Source organism: Perognathus longimembris, chromosome 7, assembly GCF_023159225.1.
Source record: "Perognathus longimembris pacificus isolate PPM17 chromosome 7, ASM2315922v1, whole genome shotgun sequence".
Classification (NCBI taxonomy): Eukaryota; Metazoa; Chordata; class Mammalia; order Rodentia; family Heteromyidae; genus Perognathus; species Perognathus longimembris.
In genome coordinates this window covers 13038396-13052974 of record NC_063167.1, presented here as the reverse complement: position 1 = coordinate 13052974, position 14579 = coordinate 13038396, and the positions used below count along the sequence as shown (strand labels likewise).

General features: G+C 55.2%; 1 protein-coding gene across 4 annotated transcripts in view; it reads left to right on the top strand.

The window, feature by feature from the left end:
• Positions 1–14579, top strand: part of Hspg2 (heparan sulfate proteoglycan 2) — a 100031-nt gene that overhangs the window by 48092 nt on the left and 37360 nt on the right. For all 4 annotated transcript variants that reach the window (XM_048350450.1, XM_048350449.1, XM_048350451.1 and 1 more), the window contains 20 exons: positions 1195–1358; positions 1757–1936; positions 2019–2215; positions 2324–2471; positions 2746–2873; positions 3148–3234; positions 3334–3392; positions 3526–3593; positions 4647–4787; positions 4890–5066; positions 5225–5404; positions 5530–5648; positions 6403–6514; positions 6668–6781; positions 6862–6989; positions 7324–7410; positions 7840–7889; positions 8146–8240; positions 8476–8616; positions 8961–9152. In XM_048350450.1, the coding sequence (XP_048206407.1) occupies positions 1195–1358; positions 1757–1936; positions 2019–2215; positions 2324–2471; positions 2746–2873; positions 3148–3234; positions 3334–3392; positions 3526–3593; positions 4647–4787; positions 4890–5066; positions 5225–5404; positions 5530–5648; positions 6403–6514; positions 6668–6781; positions 6862–6989; positions 7324–7410; positions 7840–7889; positions 8146–8240; positions 8476–8616; positions 8961–9152 (2567 nt within the window). The remainder of the gene's footprint in view (positions 1–1194; positions 1359–1756; positions 1937–2018; positions 2216–2323; positions 2472–2745; positions 2874–3147; positions 3235–3333; positions 3393–3525; positions 3594–4646; positions 4788–4889; positions 5067–5224; positions 5405–5529; positions 5649–6402; positions 6515–6667; positions 6782–6861; positions 6990–7323; positions 7411–7839; positions 7890–8145; positions 8241–8475; positions 8617–8960; positions 9153–14579) is intronic.

Below are 14579 nucleotides of genomic sequence, written 5' to 3'. Positions count from 1 at the left end.
CATGGGGAAACAAAAGGCCTTGAGTTCAAATGCCAACATACACACACACACACACACACACCACCACCACCACCACCACCACCACCACCAACAACAACAACAACAACAATAATATAGTCATTTATTTACTCATTAAAATACAGATGCAATACTACTTCGCTCCTAGGTTTTGATCAGGATTAATAGGTATACATAAGCCACTCAGAACAGTGCTGAGTCCCAGTAAGTTTCCTAGGCTTTGGATTTTCTAGGTCTTTTTTTTCCCCAAAAAACAAGGGCCAGCGGGGGGACTCCCATCTCCTCTGGCTCTGGGAAGAGGATGCTTGCCCCTATGTCAAGAGGACTGGTTCACATACCAGTGCCATTAATTGCCACCTGACACCAGGCAGATCCTCCTCTTACCTTGATTTTTTTTTTTTGCCAGTCCTGGGGCTTGAACTCAGAGCCTGAGCACTGTCCCTGGCTTCTTTTTGCTTAGGGCTAGCACTCTACTACTTGAGCCACAGTGCCACTTATGACTTTCTGTTTATGTGGTGCTAGGGAATCGAACCCAGGGCTTCATGCATGCTAAGCAAGCACTCTACCGCTAAGCCACATTCCCAGCCCCTCTTACCTTGATTTTTCTCTTCATAACTGAGGGGCAGCATAGCAACCAGGGCTCTGCTCTTTGTGCAAGAACCCTTCACCCCGTCTGCTCTTTGTGTAAGGACCCTTCACCCCGTGGGTCTCCCCAGCTACATTCCTTAGTTGGCCAAGGAACCACAAAGGAGCCTATAGAAAACTCAGTTACCTCTCAAAATTATTCTCTCATGTATTTAGAATCTTAATGACTTGACAGTCCCTGGAGCTCTTAGCAAACAAAAGGCTCTGAGAAGTCCTGCTGTCACAAATTCCCTGACCTTTCCTTGACCCTCTGGTCCCCAACAGCTCTTGTAGCCATCACCATACAGCTGTATTGGAGCATACTCCAAAACATCAAGAGCAAAATAATGGCTGGGAAGAGAAAAATCTTTGTTGTTCCTTAATAGAAAGAGAGAGAGAGAGAGAGAGAGAGAGAGAGAGAGAGAGAGAGCCCATGGTTTTCTCTGGATAAGATCTCCCTCATAACCTCCCACCATTCTGAATCCCAGTGCTCAGGGAGGAAGTTTCAGCAGGCACACGGTGCGAGCCCCACCCCTCCTTCTGCCCCTGCAGGCGTGAATGTGACAACGTCCACCCAGCCTGGCATGCCACCCCTCTCCTCCACCCAGCTGCAGATCGACACCGTCCTGCAGGAATTCCAGCTGGTTGACCTGTCCCGCCGGTTCCTCGTCCACGACTCTTTCTGGGCTCTGCCTCAGCAGTTTTTGGGCAACAAGGTGAAGTCAGCTGCCACTGTGGGTGGGGGTGAACCTCCGCCCTCCAGACCCGCACAGGCCTTATGCTCTGTGTGCTCGGAAGCTGGACGCAGAGGGCGGTCACGGCTCTGGGGAAAGGTGTCCCACCTGGGAGGCAGCAGCACAACCTCTGCCTGCTGCTCGCCCCTCCTCCAGGGAGCCCTCCCTGACCACCTAGTACTCTAGTCTCAGTTGAGTGACTCGCCCTGGCCTCCTGGGTACAGCATTATACATTTTTTGCCATGAATTGGGATCCCCAAAGACAGAGTCTGGGTTTCAGCCCTTCATGCCCAGCTCGGTGCCAGGCGGAGTACTAGGTAGGCAGAATGAGGGCATCATGGTGTCCCTGCTACCTGCCCTGATCACCCCGTGTTGGCCAGGTGGACTCCTATGGTGGCTTGCTACGCTACAAGGTTCGCTATGAGCTGGCACGTGGCCCACTGGAGCCAGTGCAGAAGCCCGACGTGGTCCTTGTGGGTGCTGGATATCGCCTACTCTCCCGAGGCCATACGCCCACCCAACCCGGGACTCTGAACCAGCGCCACGTCCAGCTCTCAGAGGTAGGAGGTGCCTGGGCTTCGAGGCCTGGTGAGGATGTGGGCCGGGCAGGCACTGACCTGGGATGCTCCCGGTCCACCACAGGAACACTGGGTACACGAGTCCGGCCGGCCGGTACAGCGCGCCGAGATGCTGCAGGTGCTGGCGAGCCTGGAGGGTGTGTTCATCCAGACAGTGTACAACGCCAAGATGGCCAGTGTGGGGCTGAGTGACATCACCATGGACACCACCACCACCCACACCACCAGCCATGGCCGTGCCCATAGCGTGGAGGAGTGCAGGTGCCTGACCCAGGAGGCCGGGGACCACAGGGCCTCTGGCTTGGGTAGAGGGGGAAGCAGCAAGGCCATGTGGCTCCTGTCGCCACTTTTTTGGTCCTGTTTCTGCAGGTGCCCCATTGGCTATTCCGGCTTGTCCTGTGAGAGCTGTGATACCCATTTCACCCGGGTGCCTGGTGGTCCCTACCTGGGCACCTGCTCAGGTTGCAATTGCAATGGCCACGCCAGTGCCTGTGATCCCGTCTATGGCCATTGCCTGGTGAGTCACACCAGGTGGCACAACTGGCCATGGATGCAGACAGGGAGAGGGTGATGGGTTCAGGTTCGCGTGAAGTGGGGGTATGGAATTATCTGTGGGCCAGGCTGCCATGTGAAGTGCTAAACTCCCTGTCATCAGTGGGCTGCCATGCTATGGAACATTCTACTGTTATGGGAGAGACTGAGCCAAATGTCCTCAAAGGCTACCCAGAACCTGTCTGGCCCCGTTCTGCTCTGTGGGACCTGAGCCACTCCTTGTCCTGCCCCCCTCCTAGAACTGCCAGCACAACACGGAAGGACCACAGTGCAACAAGTGCAAGGCCGGCTTCTTTGGGGATGCAACAAAGGCCACGGCCACAGCCTGCCGGCCCTGCCCGTGCCCGTATATCGATGCCTCTCGCAGGTCAGCTCCAGCTCAGCGTGGGCAGCACAGCAGGGGCTGGGCAGGGACGTGGGAGACCCAGATTCCAGTCCCAACCTGGTCACTAAATTGTCCCCTGCTTCTTGTCTCTCTGGGCCTCAATTTCCCTTTCTGTATAATGAGTTGGTTACTCTGAGGTTGCAGATCAAGGACAAGCGGGTGGGGAGATATGACACTCCTAGGTGTGAATGGCAGTTATTCCCTGGGGTGTACAGGTAAGACCTGGCCCCCAACACTGCCCACTTGATACCCACAGGTTCTCCGACACTTGCTTCTTGGATACAGATGGCCAGGCTACATGTGACGCTTGTGCCCCTGGCTATACAGGCCGTCGGTGTGAGAGGTGAGGGAATGCTGGCATGTGCTGGGGGCAGCAGGCTGGCCTGGGGGGTGGGGTGGGGTGCAGAAGGATTGCTGACCGTGCCCTTTCTCTCTCCACTAGCTGTGCGCCTGGGTATGAGGGCAATCCCATCCAGCCCGACGGGAAGTGCAGGCCCAGCAGTGAGTATCTCAGCCCCATCCTAGCACCTCCTCACTCCCCTCCAGTCCCCTCCCATCCCAAGTCTCAGGAGAACTGCCCCGCCCTGAGTCTGCCCTGTCCTGTGTCTTCCATAACACCCACCTTGTACCCCAGACCAGGAGATTGCGCGATGTGACGAGAGAGGCAGCACGGGGACGGCTGGGGATGCCTGCCGCTGTAAGGTATGCACACCATCCCCACCAAACATCAGAGGCTCCAGCACCACCATGGGCTCAGGGAGGATGGAGGCACCGCCTTCTCTTAGCACCATGGCTAGTGGGCAACGGGCAGGACTGCTGGCTAGGGAGCCAAGTGCCCTGGATTCAAGTACCAGCCATGCTTTGTGCAGCTATTGCATCTGCACCAGGCCTTGGCCTTCACTGTGCTTTGTCAGGCCTCACATCGACCAGCCGTGTCGGTCTGAGCACCACTGATTCATGGATGAGAAAGCAAAGCTTAGAATCACTTGTGTTAGCAGTGAGAGAATCAAAAGAGTCATTGGAGAAAAGAACAGGGCAAATCTTGGAGTCTAGCACTCCCGATCTTACATCGCATAGTAAATGAGCAATCTGAGTGTCCTTGCACAAGTCATTTTACATCACTGAGCCTCAGTTTCCTCCTGAGAAGGATGGAGTTAACCTTCTCCTACCTCCTGAGGTACTTAGGGCAGTGACTGAGATGATGACTGACTGATGACTGAGAAACCAGCACAGTGCATGAAACACTCCTCAGATTGTACAGGTCATTATTTTAATCGAGTTGCCTTATTTTAGTTTATTTTGTTGGTCGTGGGGCTTGAACTCAGAGCCTGGGTGCTATCCATGTGCTTTTCTGCTCAAGGTTAGCACTCTACCACTTTGAGCTACAGCTTCATTTCTGGGTTTCTGGTGGTTAATTGGAGATGAGTCTCACAGACTTTCTTGCCCCAACTGGCTTTAAACCACAATCCTCAGATTTCAGCCTCCAGCGCAGCTAGCACTATAATCGTGAGCTACTAGCACCCTGGCAAGTAGTTCTATTTTAAATCTGAGCTTATCCATGAAGCCCTGGCAGTCAAGAATTCAGAAAAGGAAGAATTGGTGGCCTAAGTGCTCATTAACTGGGAGTTACTCTTCAAGTGGTGGTGCTCTTACCTTGGCGCCATGGGTCCCCTGTAGACTGTGGGTAGATCCAATTGGAAGCTCCAGGCAGCCCCTTCGTGGGCTGTCCTGAAGCTCCCAGCTCTGTGCCTGCAGAACAACGTGGTGGGCCGCTTGTGCAATGAATGCGCCGCTGGCTCTTTCCACCTGAGCTCCCAGAACCCTGATGGCTGCCTCAAGTGCTTCTGTATGGGTGTCAGTCGCCAGTGTACCAGCTCCTCCTGGAGCCGCTCCCAGGTACTCACTCAAGGCAGGTGGTGGGTTGGTGAGGTTCCCATGCCCAGGGCTGGATGGACCAAGGGCTGGGCCTGAGTCCATCCTGGACTTCTCCCCTCCCAGGTCCTCGGGGCCTCCGAGGAGCCCGGCCAGTTCAGCCTGACCAATGCTGCCGGCAGCCACACCACCAGCGAAGGCATCTCATCCCCTGCATCCGGGGAGCTGGTTTTCTCCTCCTTCCACAGCCTCCTGTCTGAACCTTACTTCTGGAGCCTCCCTTCACGCTTCCGGGGAGACAAGGTGGGCAGGGGTAGGAAAGGGAAAGGAGTCCTGAGCAGCGGGAACAGCACAGGGGAGGCATGGAAGCAGGAGTCTTAGGAAGAGAGTGAGATACCCTTGTGTTGAAGAGGAGACCCAACCACAGACCCCCCTGAGTGCCTGTCCACCTTGTATCCCAGGTGACATCCTATGGGGGGGAGCTGCACTTCACAGTGACCCAGCGGCCCCGGCCCAGCTCCGCACCCCTACATGGCCAGCCGCTGGTGGTACTGCAGGGTAATGGCATCGTTCTGGAGCACCACACCTCACAGGATCCCATCCCCGGCCAGCCCAGTGCTTTCACCGTACCCTTCCAGGAGGTGAGCCACCAGCCAGCCCAGCTGCCCTTCCTGGGGCACAGAGGAAGACAGACACTGCTGCTGTCTATGTATCAGCATAGACCCAGGATGATGAGGGTTGGACACACATGTCTTTGCCTTGGCAGCAAGCATGGCAGCGACCTGACGGACAGCCAGCCACACGGGAGCATCTGCTGATGGCACTAGCCGGAATTGATGCCCTTCTGATCCAAGCATCTTACACTCAGCAGCCTGCTGAGAGCAGGTGCCTGGGCAGGACAGAGGGGCTTGGGCAGGGGACCTAGGCTAAGCACTATAGAGCACGCAGCTCTGCCATTTACTGACTGTGTGGTCTTAGAATAGGCACCTAAAAAAGAAATCAGGAGTGATATCAGGCACTGGTGGCTCATGCCTGAAATCCTAGTTATTCAGGAGGCTGAGATTTGAGGATCGAAGTTCAAAGCCAGCCCAGGCAGAAAAGTCTATAAGACCCTTATCTTTAATTAATCACCAAAAGGCCAGAAGTGGAGGTGTGGCTCAAGTGGTAAAGTATAAGTCTTGATTTAAAAACTAAGGGAGCATACCCTGGCCCTGAGCTCAAGCACCAGTATTGGCAAGTGCACATGTACATGTCTGTGCACACACAGACACACGCAAGGAAAAAATATTAAGAGAGGGATGCAAGAAAGGGAGGTACCAAGCAAGAACCTGGTCTCAGGTCAAGCCTGATCTCAGCCCAAGCCCATGGTGAGCTCTGGGAGTAAATGGCCCCCTAACTGCTTTTTGGACCGACCTCTGTCATGGACCACCCCAGGGAACAGGTGGTGTCACCTGTTTCTCTTCGGAGAAAGTGCAGGTATGCGCTTTCAGCCACAGCCCCTGAAGCTGCTGAGGGCCAGAGGCCCCATCTGGAGATCTGGACAGGCTCCATGGCATGGTGCCAGGGCTGGCAGGAGGACTCAGAGGACAGGGCATGCAGGACTCTGGCAGCCATTCGTAACGTGTCTTGCCATATGTAGGGTCTCTGACATTAGCATGGATGTGGCTGTGCCTGAGTACACTGGCCAGGACCTGGCACTGGAAGTGGAGCAGTGCACCTGCCCACCCGGATACTGTGGCCCATCCTGCCAGGTGAGTCCCAGGCCACACCCCCACCCCACCCCACCCATCCACCCACCTACCCAGCCAGATCCCTCCATGGTATTCCCTAGCTTCTCTTCTGTTGGCCTCCCCACCTCCCCAGCACCCCCCAACCCATTGCCCCTGCCGTCTTCCTGCTCTCAGGACTGTGACACAGGCTACACACGCATGCCCAGTGGCCTCTACCTGGGCACCTGTGAGCGCTGCAGCTGCCATGGCCACTCCGAGGTCTGTGAACCCGAGACCGGTGACTGCCAGGTAAGTCTCACTCTCCTTCCTCCCCACCCCAGAGCCCTGAGGCCTCCAGGCCCAGCCTCAACCACATTCTGTTCCTCCAGGGCTGCCAGCACCACACCCAAGGGCCGAGATGCGATCAGTGCCAGCAGGGATACTACGGGGATGCTCAGCGAGGGACACCACATGACTGCCAGCCCTGCCCCTGCCACGGACCCCCGTCTGCTGGCCAGTGCGTTCAGACCCGGTCCTTCCCTGAGACATCCACTGCCTGCCCCTGTGTCTGCCCTTCCTGCCCCGTTGAGGGATGGTGGTTAAACCTGGCATGCTATGCCTCATTGTGTCACCTGGTGGACGATGCACCATACTCTCTCACACAGCCTCAGGGCCTGGGTGTGCAGTGGGGATAGTCTGCTGCCTTAGCCCTGGTGTGAGAGCTGTGAGACAGTGCCAGTGGAGCTCCTCACATGCCCCCATCTTCCCCCTCTCCTCTTCTGTTCTGAGAGAGGGGCCAGGAGATGGAGGGGCCCCTGCCTTACTGACTGGCTCTCGCCCCACCCTCTCAGGGCCTCCCATACTTGCTTCCTGGACACAGACAGCCATCCCACCTGTGACTCATGCGCACCGGGCCACAGCGGGCGCCACTGTGAGAGGTGAGACAGCTGGCAGGGAGGTGGGATCCTCAGGAAGGGCTGGAGTCCCCTCCTCCCCAGGCACCCAGCCCGCCTGTCTAGGAGGAGCCAGGGGCTCCTGCTCTTTCTTGCATGGGCCCTTGAAGGCTCCTGATAGCAGGAGCTGGCATTTGAACCCCTCAGACTTGCTGGCCTGTAGCGCAGTGCCCAGCCTAGCCCCCCTGACTGCCTAGGCCAGGCCAGCCTCCTCCTACAAGACCCCTCTGTCCTGCCAGTGAAGCCAACATGCTGGCTGTGCCTGCCCCTTCCCATTCTGTCTTCTGTCTCCCCGTCTTAAAATGAGAGAGCTCGGCAAGCTGGTGTTATTCAGAACTATAGGAGTCAACACAGGACCCCCTACAGGCCTGGACTCACTGTGGTCTCCTAAGATTCTGCTTTCTCTCTCTACAGATGTGCCCCCGGTTACTATGGCAACCCTAGCCAGGGCCAGCCCTGTCGGAGTGAGTAGGGTTTAGGGGTGGGGAGGGTGCAGGGGCTGTGGTAGAACATGGTTTCTGAATGTCAGGGTCATAGATGGCTCTACCTTTCTGAGCTCCTGCCTCGCCCTCGGTCACGTGAAATGGGAGGGGGCCACACCCACTTCTCAGTGAATAGCAGCACCCTCTCAATGCTGAGTGGCATGCTCACAGAGCAGTGAGAGTCAGGGAGCTTGGTGGTGAGTTTGAGGGTTCCAGCTGTGGCTTTCCTCCGTGTCAGGAGATGGCCAGAGACCAGAGGTGACAGGCTGTGACTGTAACCCCGAGGGCAGCATCAGCAGCCAATGTGACGCCACTGGCCAGTGCCAATGCAAGGTCAGTCCAAAGCTCTGCCCTCTGCAAGGTCTGGTGCAGCCCACTGCCAGGGCCTGGACGGATGCCAGGTGGTACCTGCAGTGGGCTGGGGGCTGGGTGTGAAGCAGGGGCTGAGCTGTCGGGAATTGTCTCAGGTGGTTGAGAAAGCTGGCCTCCAGCTTCTGGGGTGCAGGAGACTCCCAAATCCTGCCCCCCTCCCCTGCACACATATTTCCATGTACCCCCCCACCCCCAGGCCCAGGTGGAAGGTCTCACCTGTAGCCACTGCCGGCCTCACCACTTCTACCTGAGCGCCAGCCACCCCGACGGCTGCCTGCCTTGCTTCTGCATGGGTGTCACCCAGCAGTGCACCAGCTCCTCCTACACACGGCATCTGGTAAGAGCCTGGCCACGGTGGGCCTGCTGCCTGCCACACCCTGCAGCTGTCTGGAGCCTGGCCCAGCTGGGTCCCAGTTGCCCATGAGGATACCCATTGCCAATGCCCACCACTGCCCATCTCCACACTGAGCCCAGTGACCCTGAGACCCTCGCCAAGTCCCTACTGTTTCTGAGCCTAGCACCTCACCATCCTCAGCTGGATGTCCTCCCTCCTCATCCATTATTTCCCTCCTAGTCACAGCTCTGCAATCCCCACTTCCTGTCTTGGTGCCCACCCATGCCCCATCCCCATCAAGGTGCCCACCCCAGTGCCTAGACTGATATCTCACCTTCTGCTGCCAGATTGCCACCCACTTTGCCCCTGGGGACTTCCAGGGCTTTGCCCTGGTGAACCCTCAGCGCAACAGCCGCCTGACCGGAGGCTTCACCGTGGAACCTCTGCCGGATGGGGCCCAGCTCTCTTTTGGCAACTTTGCCAACCTCGGCCATGGGTCCTTCTACTGGCAGCTGCCGGAGCTGTACCAAGGAGACAAGGTGGGGTGCACAAAGGGATCACCCAGCCCTTCCCTGGTGCCAGCTCTGAGCCAGGCCCTGGGCAAGCCCCAGGGTGGGTGGGTACTCTGACACAAGTTCACTGGCTGCCATGTGACTGTTACATCATGGTGCTATGTGTGGCCTTTGGGATCTGTAGATCTCCATCTGCGTGTTAGCTCTGCTGTCCATCACTTGGACCCAGTAGTCCTCAACCCCAGGGTGCCTGGGGGATTGAACATGGTACCTGGCATGTGCTGAGCGCATGACTGTGACCATATGAGCCAGCGAGGGAGCCTTCATGCAATTGTCAACCAGCAGTTCCTTGAAACACAGGCTTTTGACTAGGCAGCTCTGGTTCCATTCATCTGCTTCCTCCAAACTCACTTGTCTCCCCTGCAGGCCCCATGCCTGTGCCGGGTGCAGTAATTATTACTAAGGTCACATTTATTGAGTTCACATTGTGGGCTTGGCATTATTCCAAGCACTTCCACCTGTCTGTCACGGGTCCGATTCCACCACTGATCTACTTCATAATGAAGGAAACTTAGGAGAAAGGTTAGGGAACTTACCTAGAGTCCCACAGCTGGTAGGTAGCAATGACAGGACTCACACTCAGGTCTCAGGATGTCCTTAACATGCAAAGTCTGCTGGTCTTTTCTACTGTGAAACAAGCGGTGGAGGAAAGGGGGTGGAATGGGGGATGGTGTTGTTGGGACACAGGGCCGTAGGGGTAGATTCTAGGACAGCCTGCCCACCTGTGTCCCTTGAGCAAACATGGCCACCCTGTGGTACTTGGGGGATCTGGGGCTTGGCCTAGGAGTCCTCTGATGGCTGAGGAGGCCAGTGCTGAATCAGATGCACCCCAAGGGCACTTGAGGGACTCTGAGGCTGCTCCTTGGAGAGACCCAGGTGGCCAGCCTTCTTGCAGGGCTGTCTTTTCCTCCCCTCTTCTGCTCACTCCCTCCTCGCCTGGCCGGTGCTGCCTGCTGTGGCTCTTAGACCTTTCTCTGTCTCCCTCCTGGCGCTTCCCACACCCCACAGAGGGAGGCGTATTTCTCGAGGATGCGCCGCACTCACCAGGTAGGCCCTTGCCGAGCCGTGTGCAATGGCATGGTGTGTTCCTGGGTGCCCTCAGCTCCTTTGGGGAGAGGCTCATACCCACGACAAGGCAGGGCTGCATGGGCTCGGACAGCACCTGCTGATCAGGGAGTTGGCACTTGGCCCTGCACTGCTGCGAAGTTGGGGAGCAGCGAGGGTGTGCAGCTCTGGGCCTCTCCAGCTCGGTTGTCTGGTCCTGGTGGTGCAAGCCGTGTGAGGCCAGGACAGTGACCGAGAAACTAACTTGATGCTAATTCGCATGACTGTTTGGCTCCCAGGTTTCACCAGTACTACCTATCAGGTGATCAGCCCCCTATGTGCTGTGTCCTCCAGCAAGGGGGGGGGGGGGATGTGTGCCTCCCTCCCCCATCCATGTGGCCTCTCTGCCACTGTCCTTGGGGAGAGACCCCTGGCTATGACTCTGGGCCGTGGGAGGGCTGAGTGCTGTGACCTCCACCCCATCAGAACCGCACGTCCCTCTCAGAGGAGCAATGGCGGGCAGCTGTGACCACTGGGAGGATCCTGGGGCTCCCAGAGGGCAGGGGCCGGGCACAGCGGGCATCTCAGGTAACTCAAGGCATGGCTGGGGCAGGTTGTCTCTGGGGCCCTAAAGATCAAGCCTTGGCCAAGACCTGGCTATTTCCCCCATGCTGGTCCAGGCTCAGTCTGGCCCAGTCCCTAAGCCCTTGTGGTGCCATGGGCCTTGTGAAGCCAGGCCCCCTCCCTATCCCCCCTTCCCACACAGTCCTGGGCTGCCTCCAGCACTGCTGGCCTTGGCTCCCAGAGCCGTCTGCATTCCCAGGACACCCCTCAGGCTCCTAGAAGCAAGAGTGTAGAGAATACAGAGCATGGCTGCATGGGTGGCACAGAGCAAAGATTGGCTGGGCCTGGGGTAGTCTGGGGCACAGCCTTATAGGCCTCTCTCTCTTTCTCTCTCTCTCTCTCTCTCTCTCTCTCTCTCTCTCTTCCCCCCTCTCTCTGCTCCTTTCCTTGGTCCTTCTTCTCTCGGTCCCCCAGATGGATGAGGCCCAGAGGCGGATGGATGCTGAAATCTGGCAGCTTCTTGCCAGCTTTGCTGCCCAACCTCAGCCCCCTCTCCAGGGGGCTCTTCCCTACCCCCAGCCCGCAGCTGCTCTGCGTGCAGATCCCTCCTCCTCCCTCTCCTCCTCTTCTTCCTCCTCCTCCTCCCATTTTGTGTCTTCCCCAGTAAGTTCTCAGGTATGTGGCCAAGTGTCCCTTTCAAAGGACACCATCCACCATGCTTTCTGCACTTCCATTGTGATTTCTGGGCACTGCCAGGACTGCTATTGACTTCAACTTGGTTATAGTTACACCTTTCTTTCTTTTTTTTTTTTTTAATGGAGGTTTGAACTTAGGACTTGTGATTGCTAGGCACTTACTCTTGCCATTAAGTTATTTCTCAGGTTAGGGTCTCAGTTTTGCCTGGAGCTAGTCTGTGGCTACAGTCTTCCTGTCTGCACCTCGCCTGTAGCTGTGGTAACAGGCATGTGCCACCACACCAGCTTATTAGTTGAGGTGGAGTTTTTTTAACTTTTTTTTTTGCCCCCTGAGAGGGAATCCTTCATATCTCCACCTCCCAAGTAGTTGGAATTACAGGTATGAGCTTTTCTTTCTCTTTTTTTCAGACAAGGTCACTATGTAGCCCAGGCTGGCTTTAAACTCAAGATTTTTCTGTCTCAGGAATTATGAGCTTATCTACCATGCTTGGTTAACTAATTATACTTTTTTTCTTTTTTCAAGTACTGGGGTTTTAATTCAAGGCTTTGCACTGGCCAGACAGTCCCTCTACCACTTGAGCCATGCCTCCGGTCTTATTTTTAAATAGGATCTTATTTTTCAAATAGGGTCTTACTCTCCTATAGCCTCCCTGCCATCCACCAGCCTAGACCACAATACTCTTCTTTAAGCTTCCCACATAGCTGGAATGGTGCACACACATATCGCTGTATCACATTTTTATTTTTTGACTGAGAAGGATTCTCAGCAACTTTTGGCCTGGGCTTGCCATGAACTGAAATCCTTCTAGTTTCTTCCTTTTAAGTTGCTAGGATTATAGGTATGAGCTTCTTTTTTTCCTGCAGTATTTAGAATTGAACTCAGGGCCTCATGTTAGCTAGGTATGCACTCCACCACTTGAACCATGTCCCTTTTGTATGCGTGTGTGTGTGCCAATATTGGAGCTGGTTTGAATTCATAGCTTATTTTTCATTCACAGCTGGTACTCTACCCCTTCCATTTCTGGCTTTGTGCTGGTTAATCATAGATAAGGGTCTCCTGAATTTTTCTGCCCAAGCTGGCTTCAATCCATGATCCTCAGATCTCAGCCTCCTGTGTAGCTAGAATTAAGGTGTGAGCCACCAATGCCTGGCTCCATCTCTTTGTTTCTTTTTGGTGCTGGTCCCGGGGCTTGAACCCAGAGCCTAGGCACTGTCCTGAGCTTTTGTGCTTAAAGCTAGCTCTCTACCACTTGAGCCACAACTCCACTTCCATCTTTTTGGTGATTAATTGGATATAGGAATCTCATAGATTTTTCTACCTGGGCAGGCTTTGAACCATGATCCTTAGATCTCTGCCTCCTGAGTAATCAGGATTACAGGCATGAGCCACTGGCACCCACTATCCATCAGATTTTAAAACACACAAAAAGAACTGCTAAATTTTTAGATGTTTCCCAGTGTACCACATTAATCCTGAAGTCCATGAGAGGAACACACGAGACAGAGTTGGTGAGCTAGACCCAACCTAGAGGGTGCAACTGAGATGCCCAGTTCTGAGGGAGGAAGAAGTTGTCCATAGAGCAATGTGGGACCTGGGCTGTTGGGCAGGGGTGGGGATGGTGTACCCCCTGGGCCTCCCTGCAGGTCTGGGCCCCCTGCCAGGACCCCTCTTCCCCCTGGGCCCCACCTAGCCCCAGCTCTCACCACCTGCCTTCTGTCCTAGTTCTTACTCTCCTACCGGGGTTTCTCTCTGCTTCCTGGAAGCCTCTATTATTGGCAGCTGCCCCGAGTCTTCCTGGGGAACAAGGTAACAAGGAGCTGGGGGAGGTGTAGGGGTGGAGGGAGAGAATCCTAAAATATCAGAGGCAAGACAGCCTCTCTCCCTGCATTGGCTATTGTATGCATTCATTTCTGGAGCATGAATTAAGTGCTTGCTGTGTGCTCTCACACACACAGGCCCTGACTTTCCAGAACACTCAGTCTCATGATCACATTCTAATTATCATCACTGGTGTTACTATTCATGTTCATATTGCTTTCACTGTGTTTTCTGAACAATGCAGACAGCCTCTTCTGTATGTACATACTGTGTGTAAGTCAGTCAGCATTCAGGAACACAGACAAGATAGGGCAAGTAAGCTCAGGAGAGTCTACTAGAGCCAAAGGTAGGGTCTGAGGTGTGGACAGTTGTCGTGTTGATGTTTATTCTAGGCACCACACTTTCAGAGTGTGTGTGTGTGCATGTGTGTGTGTGTGTGTGTGTGTTGGGTTATATAAGCATTGTGATGCTCTTTGAAGTGTTTTTACTCCTGCTTCCATCTGAGGGAAGGAGGGCTCAGAGAGGGTGTTGTGCAAGGATACACAGCAATAGAGTTAGAACTTGAGCCAAGGTCTTTCAGACCACAGAGCCCTCCCTCCCTTACTTATGTGTGTAACTTCCTAGAAAGCTGGCCCTGGACAGACAGGGCTGTGAACCTGCTGGCACCCAGAACAAACAGGAAACCACTTATTTCCGTTGCTGCTTGGTTTCTGCCTCACTTGCTTACCACACCCTGAGCTGGCTGTAGAGAGCAGCCTGCAGGCCTACCTGGGCAGCCTAGGGTATGGCAAGTGGTCAGCAGGTGTTTGATAAATGCTTGCCAACTGAATATGTGGACCTGGGGGTTAAGGCCTGCTGCAGCTGGTATTGAGCAGACTGGCCTGCCCTGGTGCCTGAGGGGAAAGGACTGTCCAGTGGGGCCAGAGCTGGGGGGCCTTTGCTGTCCAAAGAAAAGCTCCCTACAACAAGCATCAAGACACTTGCCGTTATGCCCACGGAAGACCTAAGCCCCCCTTGATTGTCTGCAGTAAAGAATGTGTTGGTTCATGCAACCAGAGGTCAAGGTCAACTCATATCAGGCGTGGCTGGATCCAGGGGCTCATTTAGGCTTTATCTCAGTTGACGTCAATTCTCCAGCTTGACTAGAGAAGTGCGTTTCTCAGTCCCACTAGAAAGAAAAAGGCTAGGTTCCCAGGACTAACCCAAGAGGGGAGGGGAGGAGAGGCAGGCCCCTAGAGTCACGTGGCCTGCGTAGAGGAGAAGAGTCAATTT